Source organism: Hermetia illucens, chromosome 5 (assembly GCF_905115235.1).
Source record: "Hermetia illucens chromosome 5, iHerIll2.2.curated.20191125, whole genome shotgun sequence".
NCBI classification, from domain to species: domain Eukaryota; kingdom Metazoa; phylum Arthropoda; class Insecta; order Diptera; family Stratiomyidae; genus Hermetia; species Hermetia illucens.
The window spans coordinates 10,259,148-10,275,292 of record NC_051853.1 but is presented as its reverse complement, the minus strand read 5'-3'; the positions used below and the strand labels follow the sequence as shown (position 1 = coordinate 10,275,292).

At 45.7% G+C, this 16,145-nt stretch overlaps 1 protein-coding gene across 4 annotated transcripts in view; it reads right to left on the bottom strand.

Moving 5' to 3' along the window:
• Positions 1 to 16,145, bottom strand: part of LOC119656933 (chloride intracellular channel exc-4) — a 106,130-nt gene extending 89,985 nt beyond the window's left edge. For 3 of the 4 annotated variants that reach the window (XM_038063627.1, XM_038063629.1, XM_038063630.1), the window contains exon 1: positions 15,707 to 16,145. In XM_038063627.1, the coding sequence (XP_037919555.1) occupies positions 15,707 to 15,778 (72 nt within the window). In that variant the 5' untranslated portion in view covers positions 15,779 to 16,145. The remainder of the gene's footprint in view (positions 1 to 15,706) is intronic. The other variant, XM_038063631.1, reaches the window with a different exon arrangement.

The window sequence follows — 16,145 nt, the reverse complement described above, 5'->3', positions numbered from 1 at the left end:
ATGCCATGGAAAAGCAAAGTTACAAATGCGGATTGGGTTTCAAACTGCTTAGGTGATGTACAAAGCTGTCCAATAATTAGACGTCCTTACGAAGTGAATTGCAAAGCAAATTTATTACAGTAACCTTGAAAGCATCATGCGGCCGTTTACGACACCGTATTGGGGACAGCCGTGACTGAGAAGACAGAATGGTATGCAATATGTCAGAACTATGTGGATTTGACTATTTGCTTTGAAGGGGGAGCTTTAATATTTTCCAAATTAGATACCGGATAAAAAATTACCACCAATCAATCAAATTTCAAGGCAATAGATAAAGCATTTTAGAGGTCGTACACAAACATTGATAAAAAAATATCTACGCCCACGAGTGTTCTTCTAAAGCGGTAAACCTTTGGCTTGTAAAATGTCTTATCAACCGCCGATTATTTCCTCATACAACACCAATTTATAAGCCTTCCATTTACTACCTGCATACACGCATATTCAGGGCAATATTTCAATCAAATGAAAAATTCCAACTAGAGTAGATAATATCTGATTGTTTTGATTGCATTCCATACCAACGTGCCGAAAGTTGCGATAACTCTATTTTCGAACTCCAAGCAATTCACACATTGCAAACATGATCAACTTAGACTGTCGATAATTAATTTTTAATATGAGATGTCAGCAGACAGCACACGGGAAAATTTCCTAAACGTGATGTTAGGCCCTCAGAGCAGCATTATATGGATTTTTTTTATGCGTCAAGCAGAAGACAGAGAGATGGAATTAGTTATATAGTTACACGTGGCAACGATGATGCCCTTCAATTCCCTCCAGCACTTTCCGAGAAACCTGCTCGTCTTCCTGCACTGTTCCGCAGAGCTTTCCACGTGCCGGCCATCTCAGGAAAGCCAATTTCACTGCATGAGACCTATGTATGTTTGACTTATCCATCGCTACTTCCACCTTCTCATAATCACGTCCAAGGGTATCCCGTTCGCCTAAGTTTGTTTGTTATTGTCTCAGCCCAGAGTATTGTCGGGTTATAAACCCAGACATGAATAGCAGTGGTGAGCAGCCTTCCATGTACTACTCCCATATAAAAGCACAGGGAGAACATTGGAGCGGAACGGCCTTAACTTGATGTTGTTGCTCAGATACTTGCACTTCCAGGCTTCGGAAAAAAACACGATGGTCGATTTAGTTGATAAGTCAAGCAACATCAAGTTCGATACCACAGTCGACAGAAACACAAAACTAATTGACGTCCTTAATATTCTCCCCATTAGTGCCAATAGAGAGAATACACATACCGGTCAGACTGAGAACCTTGATTTTATTGCCGGTTATATACTATCTAACGCTGCTTGTCTCCTTTTTGGCAAATCCACAGCCATTTAATCATGATTCAGTGAGAGAACAAGAAAATGTCATCAGTGTCAATCCTTCCGCGTCCTCCAGCCAAGGCAAAATGAAAATCTAACGAACTCTCGATTTCGGCTCTAAATTCCTTTGAAATTATACTTAGATGCAGCAGCAGCTTAGGACAGACCTAAGCCACTCTACCGGAGCCGAGAAAGCGGGGAGCAGCAGAGATCAGCCCGCATGAAGGGAATGCTCCCAAAAAACCCAGACCTGAACCCAAGGGAGGAGAAAACCCGGGCAGGTCAGGAGTGAAAGCAGGACCCAGGAAGCCCGGCATTAGCTATGCTAGTGCGGTTAAGGGCATTCGACTGGCCATACTGCCAAAAAGGTTTCCCGAGCAAATACTCACTCGGGAGGAACAGGAAATCATTGAAGAACTTGTCGTCAAGCAGATGATCAAGGGTTGGACGTCGAAACTGGTGTTCACCGGGATACGCTTTCGACCAGGCCTTATACTGGTGAACAGCGCGACGGAAGGTACCGCAGAATGGGTTAGAACCATAATTCCTAGCTTGCCAGGCTGGGAAGAGGTGGAACTGTCAACATGTGCTGGAGATGATATACCAGGAGCCCACATGGTGACAGTTTTTCTCCCAAAGGCCGCGGCAATAGTAACAGAAGACCTTATGCGACTCCTAATTGCTCAGAACGAAGATCTCCATACTCGACTATGGAGAGTCTTCAGAAGCAAGGTGGAGGGAAGGGGTAAACTCCTCACGATCGGGGTAGATGACCGATCCCTAGAGGCAATTAAACGTCGGAGTTGTCATATCAACTACCGATTTGGCAACATACCCGTGCATGTGTACAAGGAAAAGCCAAGGAAAGAGACCTCGGAGGAGGCATCGGGTGGAAAACTTACCGATGTCCCTGAAGAAGTCACGGAAGCCATAGAGGCGGAAAAAACGGGATCAACGAGGGAAATAGACCTGCTGCCCAGTGAAGAGCAGAAGCTGGACGACCTAGACCTAGGACTCCTAGGGCTCGGAATGGACAGCGACGCGCAGGAAAGCGCCATGTCGGAGGAGGAGGGTGACACTCCGACAGTGGAGAAGAGCTCCAAACAATAACGGAGCCAATGGCCAGCACTAGGATAGCCCAGATAAACCTCCACCATGCGAGAGCTGCATCTGCAGTGATTGCAAGGGTAAATTCCAAGGAGAACATTGGAATAGTGCTGGCTCAGGAGCCCTGGGTGTACCGGGGGCAGATTCGCGGTCTGCAAGGAGGAGACATGCAGGTAATTTGGGACTCCTCTTGTGAAAAACCAAGAGCTTGCATAATTCTCAAACGTAATTTAAAATACATATGTCTTTCAGAGTTCTTAACCGGGGACCTTGTGGCTATCCAAGTCTCATTGGAAGCCGGGAGGAGCACTCGAGAGGTAGTTGTAGAATCGGGATACTTTCCAGGAGACGAGAGCCGGGCTCCACCGGAACAAGTCGCAAAGCTGACGGAGTATTGCGAGGAGAGGGTGTTACCACTTCTTCTCGGCTGCGATGCCAACGCCCACCACGAAGTGTGGGGAAGCAGTGACACTAATCGTAGAGGTGAGTACTGTCTCGAATTTATTCTTAGTAATAAGTTAGAAATATACAACGTAGGGAACACTCCAACATTGGTGACCAGCACCAAACAAGAGGTACTAGATATAACTTTAGGAAATACCCTAATGAATGGGATGGTCAGGAATTGCAGGGTGTCGGATGAACCCTCAATGTCTGATCACAGGATAATCAGATTCGACATTGAGGGTAACTCCGAAATAAAAAGAATAATAAGGAATCCCAAGAGAACGGATTGGGAATCCTACACAATGCACCTGAGCAACAACATTGCCCACCTTCAAGGGAGCGGTGACATCAGAAGCGAATTAGAATTAGAAACGGTGGTGGAAGACCTCAACACAATCGTCATCGACGCATATGAGGCCAGCTGTCCGGCCAAGACAGTCAAGTCATCAAGGGATGTACCATGGTGGAACAGGAACTTAGCCAGAATGAGAACGGAGGTACGAAAACTCTTTAACCGGGCAAAACGAACCGAGGACTGGCGGAGGTATAAAAATGCACTGACTGCGTATAGCAACGCCATCAGGGAAGCGAAACGGAACAGTTTTAGGGAATTCTGTGAAGGGATTGAACAGATCACAGAAGCAACCAGGCTGTACAAGGCTGTAGCCAAAGACGGGGGAATATCCTCTGTCTGCTTGAAAAAGGAAGATGGGACATTCACCGAGAATGAGGAGGACAGGGTACACCTGCTTCTCAGAACTCATTTCCCGGGGTCCTACCCTCGGCGGAAGGCGACAATAATCTGCCTGACACCCCAACAACGAATAAAAGGGGAAGGAAAGAGAGCTGGAAACTAGCAAAAGAGGTATGCTCAGAAGCTAGACCAAGATGGGCAGTGGGAACCTTTCAACGAATGAAATCTCCCGGAGCAGATGGCATTTTCCCAGCACTTATCCAGAGAGGCCTAGGAATTATCTTAGAGTCTCTTCTGAGGGTGGCAAGGGGGAGCATAGCACTGGGTTACATACCAAGGGCATGGAGAAGGGCAAAAGTGGTCTTTATTCCGAAAGCGGGTAAAAAGGATCCTTTTCACCCTAAATCTTTCAGACCAATCTGCCTAACATCGTTCGTACTCAAAACGGTGGAGAAGGTCATAGACAACTATATTAGAACTAACGTTCTAAAGCGTAATCCCTTACATCACTGTCAACACGCTTATCGGGCAGGAAGGTCAACTGAAACTGCTCTGTATCAGCTGACAGAGGTACTACGGGACGCCATAGAAACAAAAGAAATTGCACTGTGCGCGTTTTTGGATATCGAAGGAGCATTCGACAACACATCGCACACAGAGATACAGGATGCCCTGAGGCGCAAAGGAGTGGGAAACACCCTGGCACTCTGGATGGGCAAAATGCTAGAAAGCAGACAAATAGAGGTACAAACAGGTGCAAATTCTATTATCATGAACACCACTCAAGGCTGTCCACAGGGTGGAGTACTATCGCCGCTGATGTGGAGTATGGTAGTGGATGAACTCCTGGACGTGTTAACAAATACTGGAATACAAGTCCAGGGCTACGCGGACGACATTGTTCTAATCTGTAGGGGCAAATATGAAGATACCCTATGTGATAGAATCCAAACTGGATTAAGGGTTACTAGTGCCTGGTGCAGGAAGGTGGGACTGCGGATCAACCCAACCAAAACCACCATAGTACCATTCACTAGGAGGCGTAAGCTGGATCACCTCAAAGCCATAACATTACATGATATGGAGGTGAAACGAGAAACAGAGGTCAAATATTTGGGAATCACGCTAGACCAAAAATTACGCTGGAAGACACATGTCGGAAACCCTTGTCGGAAAGCCACGAGGGCTCTGATGACTTGCAGATCCATAGCAGGAAAAAAATGGGGTTGCAGCCCGAAAATACTACTTTGGATATATACTGCAATAGTAAGGCCAATGATTACCTATGGAGCGGTAATCTGGGCAGAAAGAACCCAACTCAGCACACAAGCCAGGGAATTACATAAGCTCCAAAGGCTGGCTTGCGTTTGTATCTGTGGGGCAATGAGGACATGCCCAACGGCATCCCTGGAGGTCTTTCTGGGATTGACTCCTCTCCATCTGCACATACAGATGCAGGCAAGGAGATCAATATTCAGGATGGCATGAGTGAAGCGGGGAGCTGCCTAAATCGAAGGAAGATTGATATCCTTTCTAGGCGGTATCCCGAATTAATGATACCGAGGGACAACATGACAACGAGGTTTCACTTCGATAAGAAGTTTGAAACACGTTGGAGTAACAAGGCAAACTGAGAGAGCGTGGCTGCGACATACGGCTTAAACCAGCAACTGATTACTTGGTACACTGACGGATCCCTCACAGCAGAGGGAGCGGGTGCCGGTGTCATTGGTCCAAGGAAAATGTACTTTGAGCCAATGGGCAGGTACACTAGCATATTCCAGGCGGAAATTTACGCCATAGACAAATGTGCCTCCTTTAATCTGCAAAGGAACTACAGGGGGCAGAACATAGCTATTCTTACCGATAGCCAAGCAGCGATCAAGGCACTTAGGTCCAACCAGGTGAACTCTAAACTGGTATGGGAGTGCCTTGAGAGACTGAATACACTCGGCTCGTCCAACAAGGTCTGGATACTTTGGGTTCCAGGCCATGCTGGGTTGGAAGGCAATGAGGCAGCGGATGAACTAGCCAAGAAGGGAGCAGGGATGCCTTTACACGGGCCAGAACCCTTCTGTGGAGTCGGAAACGGTTTCATGGCTATGAATCTAAGAAACGAAGAGAAACGGTTGAGGGAACTATATTGGGCGGGCCTACCAGGGATGGAGCAGTCCAGGGTGCTTATTGGGGGATACGAACCCATGCGTACAAAGGATTGCTTAAACCTCACCGAAAAGAACCTCCGAATCATAGTGGGAATTCTCACTGGTCATTGTCGGCTGAACTATCACCTAGGGAAGCTAGGGATATCTACGGACACTGCCTGCAGGTTCTGTGCGGAGTGTGTTGAAACCTCTATACACGTTCTGGGACAGTGTACGACATTTTTGCAAAATAGGTCGAGGCACCTGGAAGAATACTTAATACCAGATGCAATGTTGAAAGACTTGGAAGTAGAGAATATACTTAAATTTCAAATTCCAAAGAGGGAGACCCTCCCGCTTCTCCCATCATAACCAGTTTTACCTTTGCGAGATAGAGGCAAGGATTAGACCCTGTCGATAGGATATGAAAAATGGGGCTTACTTTGAGACGATGTGGCTTTTTAAGGAAGAATCGCCGCAATCCGCAAGAAGGAGCTTCATCTTTCTTCTACATATCCTCCTCATCTTCTCTCCTCTCGGAATTGAACACTGAAACCGGGTGGAGCTGGAAATTCAACTTTTACCGATGCTTTCTCGAAAAAACACACTACGACATTTCGAACTTCTGAAAATAAATCAAATCAATCAATCCAGCTTCCAGTAGATCCAAATAATTGAAGTGAAATCCCATTGATGTCCTTATCTATTCGCTTTATATTGACCAATCCCAACTTCTTTTATCAATTAATTACTGTAGATCTCCAAAATTCAATTAAATTTCTGATGAATTTCCAAATCGATTTTTAATTATAGATAAAAGTTACGTCAGAATAAGCCTGCAATTCATCAGATTGCCAAGAAGGGTATAAATCATTTTCAAATTCACATCTTGAAAACAGATTGACCTTCTTCCAAGGCCGCCTCTAAAAACAACCCACTCCAAACATTCGCTCTCCACAATCATCCCACTAAGCGATCCACATGCGCAGCAGATGAAAATCTTCGGAGGAAACTGATGGATTAAACAAAACATATCGTTCTTAGTGTAAACATGATTTTCCTATTTTCAAATAGGCAACCGCACAGAGGAAATGGAAATTTTCCGAAAATAAAAAGATTTACCGCCACCTGTTTTGCTGAGCAACAGCATCATCGACCAAAGCAGCAAATTATTATTATTATTATTGCCAGCGGAACCATGGATCCTCAATTCTTGGCAGAAACAACTGGGGACTCACTCAGTGGCTCATTCCTGCGAAATTCAATTGCACGAGTCAAAAATATGAGGCCATTTTCCCCAGACATGTATGGCTGAATTTATTTCCAATGAATATCTTTTATTCTTATTTTGAATTTCCTTGTCAGTTGGCAGCGGCAGTGTAGCTTGAGGTCGTGGGAAAAAGTAGAAAGTTGCGATTTTCATCTGCTTAAATTTAGACCCAAGATGATTTGTTGTTTTCATTCGTCCGAATGTGATTATTATGACAGTCATTGTTGCAGTAAAGCTTTTCACGATTTTGCGTCTTCAATGGAAATGAGAGCTACGGGCGCAAGTGAGGATTGTCCGCTGAACGTGCTGTAATTTCGAGCCACTGTATTGGGGCCTTCGTGCCTTTAATGAACGGAATCAATTACACTTGAAAAACTTTTCAGACGATCTTTCATGATAAATTGGGTGACCCCAACACACAAAGAAATTATAATTCCTGGGAATCTTAGCCGCTAAATAGATTTTGAAATGATTTCAGTAACCGAGGCATGTTTGGCATCGCATAATGACTTGTCGGCCCTCTCATTTGTTTGTGTTGGACATTTCTCTATTACATAGAGGGCACCTCAGTCCTTCATGCTTTTTGTAAAAAGTCAGCTCTCTGTCAAATTTAGTCTTCAATTGAGTGGTTTTTCGAAATGAGTGCTGTCTACGCCTCTCGCTTTGAGGCAATTTTTCTATGTTTGCATGAAAAAGGAGCCAAATTAACGCAAACTGCTGCTGCGAAATATGAGAAAGTCGAAGCAGTTCGTTAGCAAGTGGATAAATCGCTATAAAAAGGTCGGTAACGTTGATGATTTTCCTGATCGCGGAAGTGCAAGCAAAGTCTCAAAAAAAGACGAAAAAAGATTCTCGCATTGTTCTCGAAAGATCCAACTTTGACTTTACGTTGAGCTGCTGTGAAATTGAAAGCAAAAGGTGTTGACATATCTTACGGAACGATTCGCAGGCACTTGCTTGCCAATAAACTGAAATATCGCAGTATTTTGGAAAAACCAATGTTGAGTGCAAAACACGTTGAAAAAAGAGTGGAATGGGCGAAGGAAAACTTGGGCGGCGATTGGAGCAACGTAATTTTTTCTGATGAATCCTCCTTCTGGGCATTTCCAAGCATCAAACACGCCTGGACAACCTCCACCAGTAGGATGCTTCAACGGACTGTTAAACACCCCGTCAAGGTCCATGTTTGGAGGTGCTTCTCAAACAAAGATTTCGGTACTTTGTCCTTATTTACCGAGAATTTAAATGCCGAAAAAATGAATAAAATATATCAAAAGGCTTTGTTACCATCTGCTAAGCAATGGTATATCAAGAAAAATGAAAGCTGGATCCTTCAAGAGGACAACGATCCGAAACATCGGAGTCGAGCGTGTAGCGAGTGGAAGGCGCAAAACGGAGTTGTCACTTTAGATTGGCCATCTCAGTCACCGGATCACCGGTCTAGCAAATCCCATGGAAAATGTGTGGGCTCTGATGAAAATGCAGCTTCGCAGACGCAAGCCATGTAATTTACATCAACTTTCTCGACAAATTCGGAAAATTTGGAGGTCTTTTCCGTTAGAATATGCAGAAAAACTAGTGGAAAGTATGCCCCGACGGTGCCAGGCCATAATTGACAATGCAGGAGATTGGACTTGCTACTGAGGTATTTGCATTGAGTATTGACAACCAAATTATCAATAAATTTGCGAATTTTCGAAAAATCAATTGTTGTCACTGTTAAATAAAACAGTGACCACGCTCTTATGTAACAGACTGTAAAACTGGCCTCATCCCTTGGTAAAATGATGCCTACGTATATTTCATATAGAAAAGAAGAAGAATACTTTCAAAAAATGGCGGTTTAGCATTTGATATTAGGTCACTCAATGTCAAGTTCGCTCAGAAGAGAGGTTTACGCCAAGACGCAAGGACTTAAGAAGAACATGAGACCCTTAGTAGGTTTCGTAACCAGACGCTGATCATTAAACTACCATATAAACAAGTCGGGAAACCGGAAACTGAGCGCTTCAGGTATAAAAGGTTTTGTGTTTCCCTATGTGAGGAGCATAACGTAGTTCTCCATTGACTTATAGCATTGACCCGAGATATTGAAATCGTTCAGTTCTGAGCAGGTTACTGCCATTGCCAGAACTGAGCGATTTAAATACCTCGAAGGGCACGTTACTGCCATTGCGAGAACTCAGCGATTTAAATATCTCGAAAAGCAGGTTACTGCCATTGCCGGAACACAGCGATTTAAATACCTCGAGTCAATGCTATCTGCCAATGGAGGACTGCGTAATGAAATTATTTCACACATTAACGCAACCTGGATGAAGTGGCATTCCCCAACTGGTATTCTTTGTGATCGACGTATCAGCGCACGTCCCAAATCTAAAATTTACTGTAATGCCGTCCGTCTGCCGCTCTCTATAGTTCTGAGTGTTCGCCGACTATAAAGGACAATGAACGGCGTCTTGCAGTAATGGGGACGAAGATGTTGCATTGCACTGGTGGCGTGACACGTTTTGATTACGTCTGAAATGAGAATATCCGCGATCGATATGGGTTTGCACCGATCGTGGAAAAACTGCAAGAGAGGCATTTTCGACGGTGTGGTCACGTAATTCACGCTAACGAGAATTCAACAACCAATATTGGTAAGAACATCGAAGTCAATGGTAAGCAACCAAAAAGCCGGCCAAAACAATGGTCGCATGATACACAGGATGGGGATTTGAAAGTCTCGTGATTACATCCTGATCTGGCATTTGATAAAATAAAATGACAAAACCGATCACGACGAGCCGACCCCGCTTGTGAAATGAAGGCTGAAGAAAAAGAAGAAGATGTGAGGAGCGATGAGCATGACAGTTCCGTGTCACATAGTTAAAGATTCTATTGGCATCTATTTTTTAGAAAGTAATTTAAATAAATCATTTGATGGAAAGCACTGAATTGAAATAGTCAACCTCATACGCTTCACACCCTGAGTTTAATATCATTAGCAAATGCCAACAATTTAACCAACATCAAATATAAACAAGTCGGGAAACCGGAAGCTAGACGCTTCAGGTATGAAAGGTTTTGTGTTTCTTTTATAAAGAGATTTGAGTGTGCATTTCTCCCATTAGCATGTAGCACGTAAAATATGCATATATTATGTGAAAATAGCCACTTTCAAGTGATATTGACATTCATAGTCTTGAATTTGCAGAGGAGCGACAGTTTCGACCTATATAACTTTGTTAGTAATAGTGCGATTTTCACTAAATTTGGCAGGATCATGCTCCATACCTAGCCTACATTGTTGCAAAATTCTGTGATTCTAGGGTGAACTTAAGGTGGGTTTTCCTGTCAATTACTAAAAATTATAGTAATATACTATTATTAACTTTATTTGAACAGGTATCCATATGGAGGGTATTTCGGAGCCTAGGCACCATATAGTGGCAGCCCCCTGATTTTTTTCAGATTTTTCGGTTAGGTAGTTCCTGAGAATGGATTCGTTAATAAAATGACCACTTTCAACCCCCCGCACTCTCCACCTTTTCAACAAAAGTCAAAACTAAGACCGGCTTCGAAAAGTACTAACCGAGACCTTTTGTTTGATACCCCACATGACTATATTTGATGAAAAAAAAAATGTACACCCTCCTTTTGCATGTATGAGGACCCCCCCTTAAATTCGTCGTACAAGGATGTAACTCACTATATGCATGAGCGTTCACAATTCCCACCTTTCTACCTAATTCGGTGTCAATCGCTACAACCGTCTCCGAGAAAAATGCGTGTGACGGACAGACAGACGGACGGACAGACAGACAGAGTCCCGATCCGGAGGAATTACCCTTCACCCAGCTTGGGGCAAAAATAGTTGAGCTGTCCGAGTTTATCAAGGACAAGCACGACGTGCACCAAGCCATAAAGAATATGCTTAGGGCTATTAGAGTCCTCTATAATAGATCACAGATGGAGGAAAAGAATAATAAGAACACGCCGAACCCCGCTGTGCCAACAGTATCACAAGCGACCCAAGTGACGCCTAACCGTACTACCATCGAATCCCAGCGAAATAAGCGAGTACGTGAAAAAGAGGGCGATCCTTTAAATAATCAGCAGACGTCTAAGAGAAAAAAAGGCGGACAGGACATCCTGAAAATCAACACCAACAGCTCAGAAGGAGGAAAGCATACAGCGAATCTAGGAAACTCGACTAGCGTTGCGAAGCCCAAAACGAACGAAAACGATGGATGGACTAAAGTTACCAACAAAAAAGCGAAACGAAAAGCAAAAGTGCGAACTCGTCCAGATGCGATTGTTATCTCCAGTAAGGGTAATCTGTCCTACGCGGAGATACTCAAAAAGGTCAAAGCTGATCACGACCTAAAAGATATGAGCGGATATGTGAACAGAATCCGAAGAACCCAGAAAGGGGATCTCATGTTCGAGTTGAAAAGATCCAGCGGTGGCAAAACTGATGACTTTCGAACTCAAGTGAAAAACTTACTTGGGAAGAATGCCGCAATGCGTGCCCAAAAACATGAGATCTATATACAATGTAAGGATCTCGATGAAGTTAATCGAAAGGAGAAATTTACACTGCTCTGAAGGAACAATTCAAGTTGAAAGAACTTACAGAGGAGTCTGTTGTCGGTCTACGGAAAGCCTATGGTGGCACTCAAACGGCCACCATACGAGTGCCAGCGGAGGCAGCGCAGATGTTGTTATCTGCCGGAAGGGTTCGGATTGGATGGGTTGTCTGCCGTTTAAGGGAGCAAACTTCACTAAAGAGGTGCTTTAAATGCCTCATGTTTGGGCACTTCGCGAAGGCATGCACCAGCAGCATTGATCGGTCCGATCGATGCAGAAGGTGTGGGGAGAAAGGCCATATTGCCAGAGAGTGCAATAGGGACCCCAAATGCCTATTGTGCGAAGCAAAAGAGGGACAGGATAACCGGAAGTGGCAAATGTCCGGAATTTAGGAAGGCGCTCACTGCAATGACAAAATGAGGTTTATTCAAATAAACCTCAATCATTGCAGGGTCGCTCAGGATTTACTTGAGCAGACCACGTTCGACGGACGGACCACGACGAAGTCCAAAGGTGATTGCTGGTGATTTCAATGCTTGGGCCCTAGAGTGAGGTAGCAGAGAATCAAATGCTAAGGGGCGCAGTCTATTAGAGGCTTTTGCGCAGATGGACATGGTTTTGGCTAACGAAGGTGCTGTAAACACCTTTCAGAAAGGGGGGTCAGGCTCGGTTGTAGACCTGACCTTTATCAGCCTTTCCCTGGTGCGTCAGCGAACGCTACACCCACAGCGATCACCAGGCAATTTTCTTTGAATCTTCTTCGAGACATGTGTCGAGCCACAGGGCAAAGAGCTACCATGCCCGGAACCGAAAAAGGTTTCAGGCTGGTCTGCAAATCTTCGGATGAGCAGACCTTCACACAGGTGTGGTTAGATCAAGCTGATAAAGCAGGCGCCTCTACGGAAAGAGCCGTCCATCTGGCTCAATGCATCGCCAAAACATGTGACGCGTCTATGCCTAGGAGGTGCTCATTCCCCAGTAGAAGACCAAACTACTGGTGGTATGATAAACTGACCGGCCTTCGATAAGCCTGTCATCGAGCCAGAAGAGCGGCTCAGAGGGCGGTAGGTAGAGTCGATCAGGGGCAGAAAGAGTGCGCCTATAAGGCAGCCCGCAAAACCCTCAAGCTCGCCATCCAACGAAGCAAGGCGAAATGCTTTAAGGAGCTCTGCTCAGAAGCGGACATAAACCATTGATGCCATCAAATTGGTTACTGGCTTGGCCGAAGATGCAATTCACGGAAAGGGTAGTACCAGCAAATATTACGTGGTAGTAACCCTGAACGTGAAAAATGCATTCAATTCGGCCAATTGGAATCTAATACGCAAATCCCTAGCGAAGGTTGGTATTCCCGCCTATCTCGCTGCTATCGTCGATAGTTACTTAACTGAAAGGAGGCTCTGGTATGACACTGATGACGGACCCCAGGAGTATGTTGTTTCCGCGGGTGTCCCACAGGGCTCCGTATTGGGCCCACTACTGTGGAACATCATGTACAACGATGTACTTAATCTTCCCCTTCCGGAGGAAGCCACAGTGGTGGGTTACGCTGACGACATAGCACTGGTTGTTGTCGCAAAGCATCTTGAAGATGCTGAGTTATACTCAAGTGAGGCAATCAGTGCTGTCAAATTCTGGTTGGAGAGCTCTGATTTGACGCTTGCGGAGGAAAAAACAGAAGCGGTCCTCATCACGAAGCGCCGGAAGAGAAATTACGCCTGTGTTAGAATCGGGAATCATATCATCACTCCCAAGCCAATGATCAAATATTTGGGGGTGGTGATAGACAGGAAGCTCAGCTATAAGTAACACGTACAGTATGTTTGTGATAAATCATCCACTGTTAGTATGGCCCTGGCGAGGATGATGCCGAATGTGGGAGGGCCACGGCATACCTCTAGGTTGCTTATAGCCAGGGTGGTGACCTCAATCACTAGCAAACTGAATGCAGTTTACAGGAGGACAGCTCTGAGGGTATGCTCTGCCTTCAGGACTGTCTCAGATGATGCAGCATTCGTCATCTCTGGAATGATGCCGATTGACATCTTGGCAGATGAGATGGCGAATATATACCATGCGAAGCCAATCTCGCCCTTATCGCAGACGAAGAACGCTGAGAGGGAGAGATCCATAAATAGATGGCAAGAGCGGTGTTAACACTCGGGAAAGGGTCGGTGGACTCACAGACTTATTTCTGCCATCAAGGAGTGGTTGGAGAGACAACACGGTGAGATTAATTATAATCTCACCCAGTTTCTCGCGGGACATGGAGGATATCTCCAATACCTTCACAGGTTTAAATTGGAGACCTCACCCGACTGTCCAAATTGCGATGGAGTCCCAGAGGACCCAGAGCATGTATTCTTCCACTGTCCGAGATTTGTGGAAGAAAGGAGGAACCTAGAGGAGACTCTAGGAGAGGTGCTGGTACCAGAAAATCTGGTGCCGAAAATGCTAGCACATCAAGAGAATTGGAATGCGGTCAACTTCATGGTCGCATCTATTCAAGATAAATTGCGAAAGACAGAGGAAAGGAGAAAAGCGTGGTCACGTGCGCCGCGTATAGAAGAAATGGGATTAAGCTAGAGTGAGCTGACTCCGCCCCGTGATGTAATACCTTATGGTGGTTCCGCGGGGCAGAGAGGAAGTCGGGGGTGGTTTTAGTGGGTAAAAATCCCACACGCCAAACTTATTTGTGAGATCTAAAGAGTTCTTGCAAAAGCTATCTCAAATGGTGAGTTTCGAGCAACACCTTCTTCAATAAGTAGAAATTTTCTTCAGTAACTGCTGTTGCAGGCCGTCTCGGACGATGCAACATGAATGCTGATTGCCAACAACAGACAGATTACCCTCAAACACGCGTCAAAATAGATGAGTTTTTGTTTGAGTAGCGTTTAAAGCACTTCAGCCTCAAAGTTGAGCAAAGCACTACCAAGGACGAAACAAACATAAGCCCCTAAACGCGGAGAAAGTGTGCATACGTCTCGCATGAAAGAAAAGGCATGCACCGATCCATGAGAAACGTAGCACCTCAAATAGGGTCGCGAGCCACCGACAACAAAACGTCCGCAGTTTTGTAAGCCATACCCACGTAGTAACTGAATGGAAACCGGAAAGTATCTTTTCTTGTTGGCGTCATTACTAAATATTTTGTGTGGTGCAACGCAAGAGCATAAAATGTTACCATCCGCATTCGAAAAGTGCGGGTCTGCAGGTATCAAGGGCACTGTACGGACAAGGAACCTTCTTCCCCGGAAGAAGTCATCACTGCCACGAACTTCCAGAAACCACCTGTCACGTATCATCCCAGAACAGGTGTTGCGCACGGGGTGTCCTCAGAAAGGTTTTCCCGAACTTATTAGACTCCCGTCCAACACCACCGCCGGACGCCTAATCCAATATGCAGGTCGTCGGTCTGAGAACCTGTCCAACTGGGAGCCATTCACAATAACATCGTGTGGACACTATCTACGATCGCTCGTGTGAATTGTGAGAATTGCTGCGAGAACGGGCCCAATCCCATAACCGACGACGGCGACAGAAGGTTTGCCGTTGCGACCAGACCTGCTGATGACGCATCGTCAAGGCGCGGTGATGCCGCGGTGCCTTCCGCCGCCTCTCGCCAAACCCAGTCCGGGTTTCAGCCAACTTTGCTAGTCCGAGACTGTGACGTGCTCCCCCATTTCCAGCATCTGGCCAAGCGCTCGAATTTGAAGCCGAACTCGGGCACTTGGGTCGCGCCGAGCATCGTCAGGCGAAAATTGCGTAACGAAAACGCAACAGCAACTACTTGCGGGCGCCTACTGCCACCCCCACCACACGCGGCACAAAGTTCTTCGGGTAGAGCGGAAAACAGCGTAGCGCCGATAATGCATGCAGCTCCACTCGAGCACTGGCGACTCGAATTGCATTTCGTTAGGCATCGACTGGAAACTTGTAAAGAAAACTTAGCAAAACGCCAAGGTCATGCGGTAACGTGCCGCTCCTGCTATTTTTCGTTAAACTGACCCCGCACGCGTCCACCGCTCGTCCTGAAACTACCAATTCCACGCCCGTACCTCAGTTAATCCTACCAAAATCACAAACAGCCGCCTACCTTGATGATCAGCTCGATTTCTGGAACATCGCCATTGGCCGTGCCATTTTCTTGTTGGTTATCCTCAGACATTCTCACTGGAGTCTCAAACTGGAGCCGAACGAACTGATCTCACGTCTCGCGAGCTTCTAAGGCACTTCTCGAACCCGTTCTCCTCGGCAAAACAACAACGACCGGGACTCGACCGCCCACAGCAGAAAATGCACAACTCGCAGCTACTCCTGCAACTGGACAACAGCACCTTGAGGTGAAAGTGAGGTTTTCCGTTGTGTTCTTCGCGGCGACGGCGACACTTGGGGAAACTTCTTCTGAACGCGGCACACAAGTCACGAGAACCGACCGAGTGACGACGGCAGAAAACAATTCAGCGAACGAGCCAAGCAACCAAAATCACAAACGAACAAATCGACGACTTTCCTTCAACTGACGGAATCTCTGG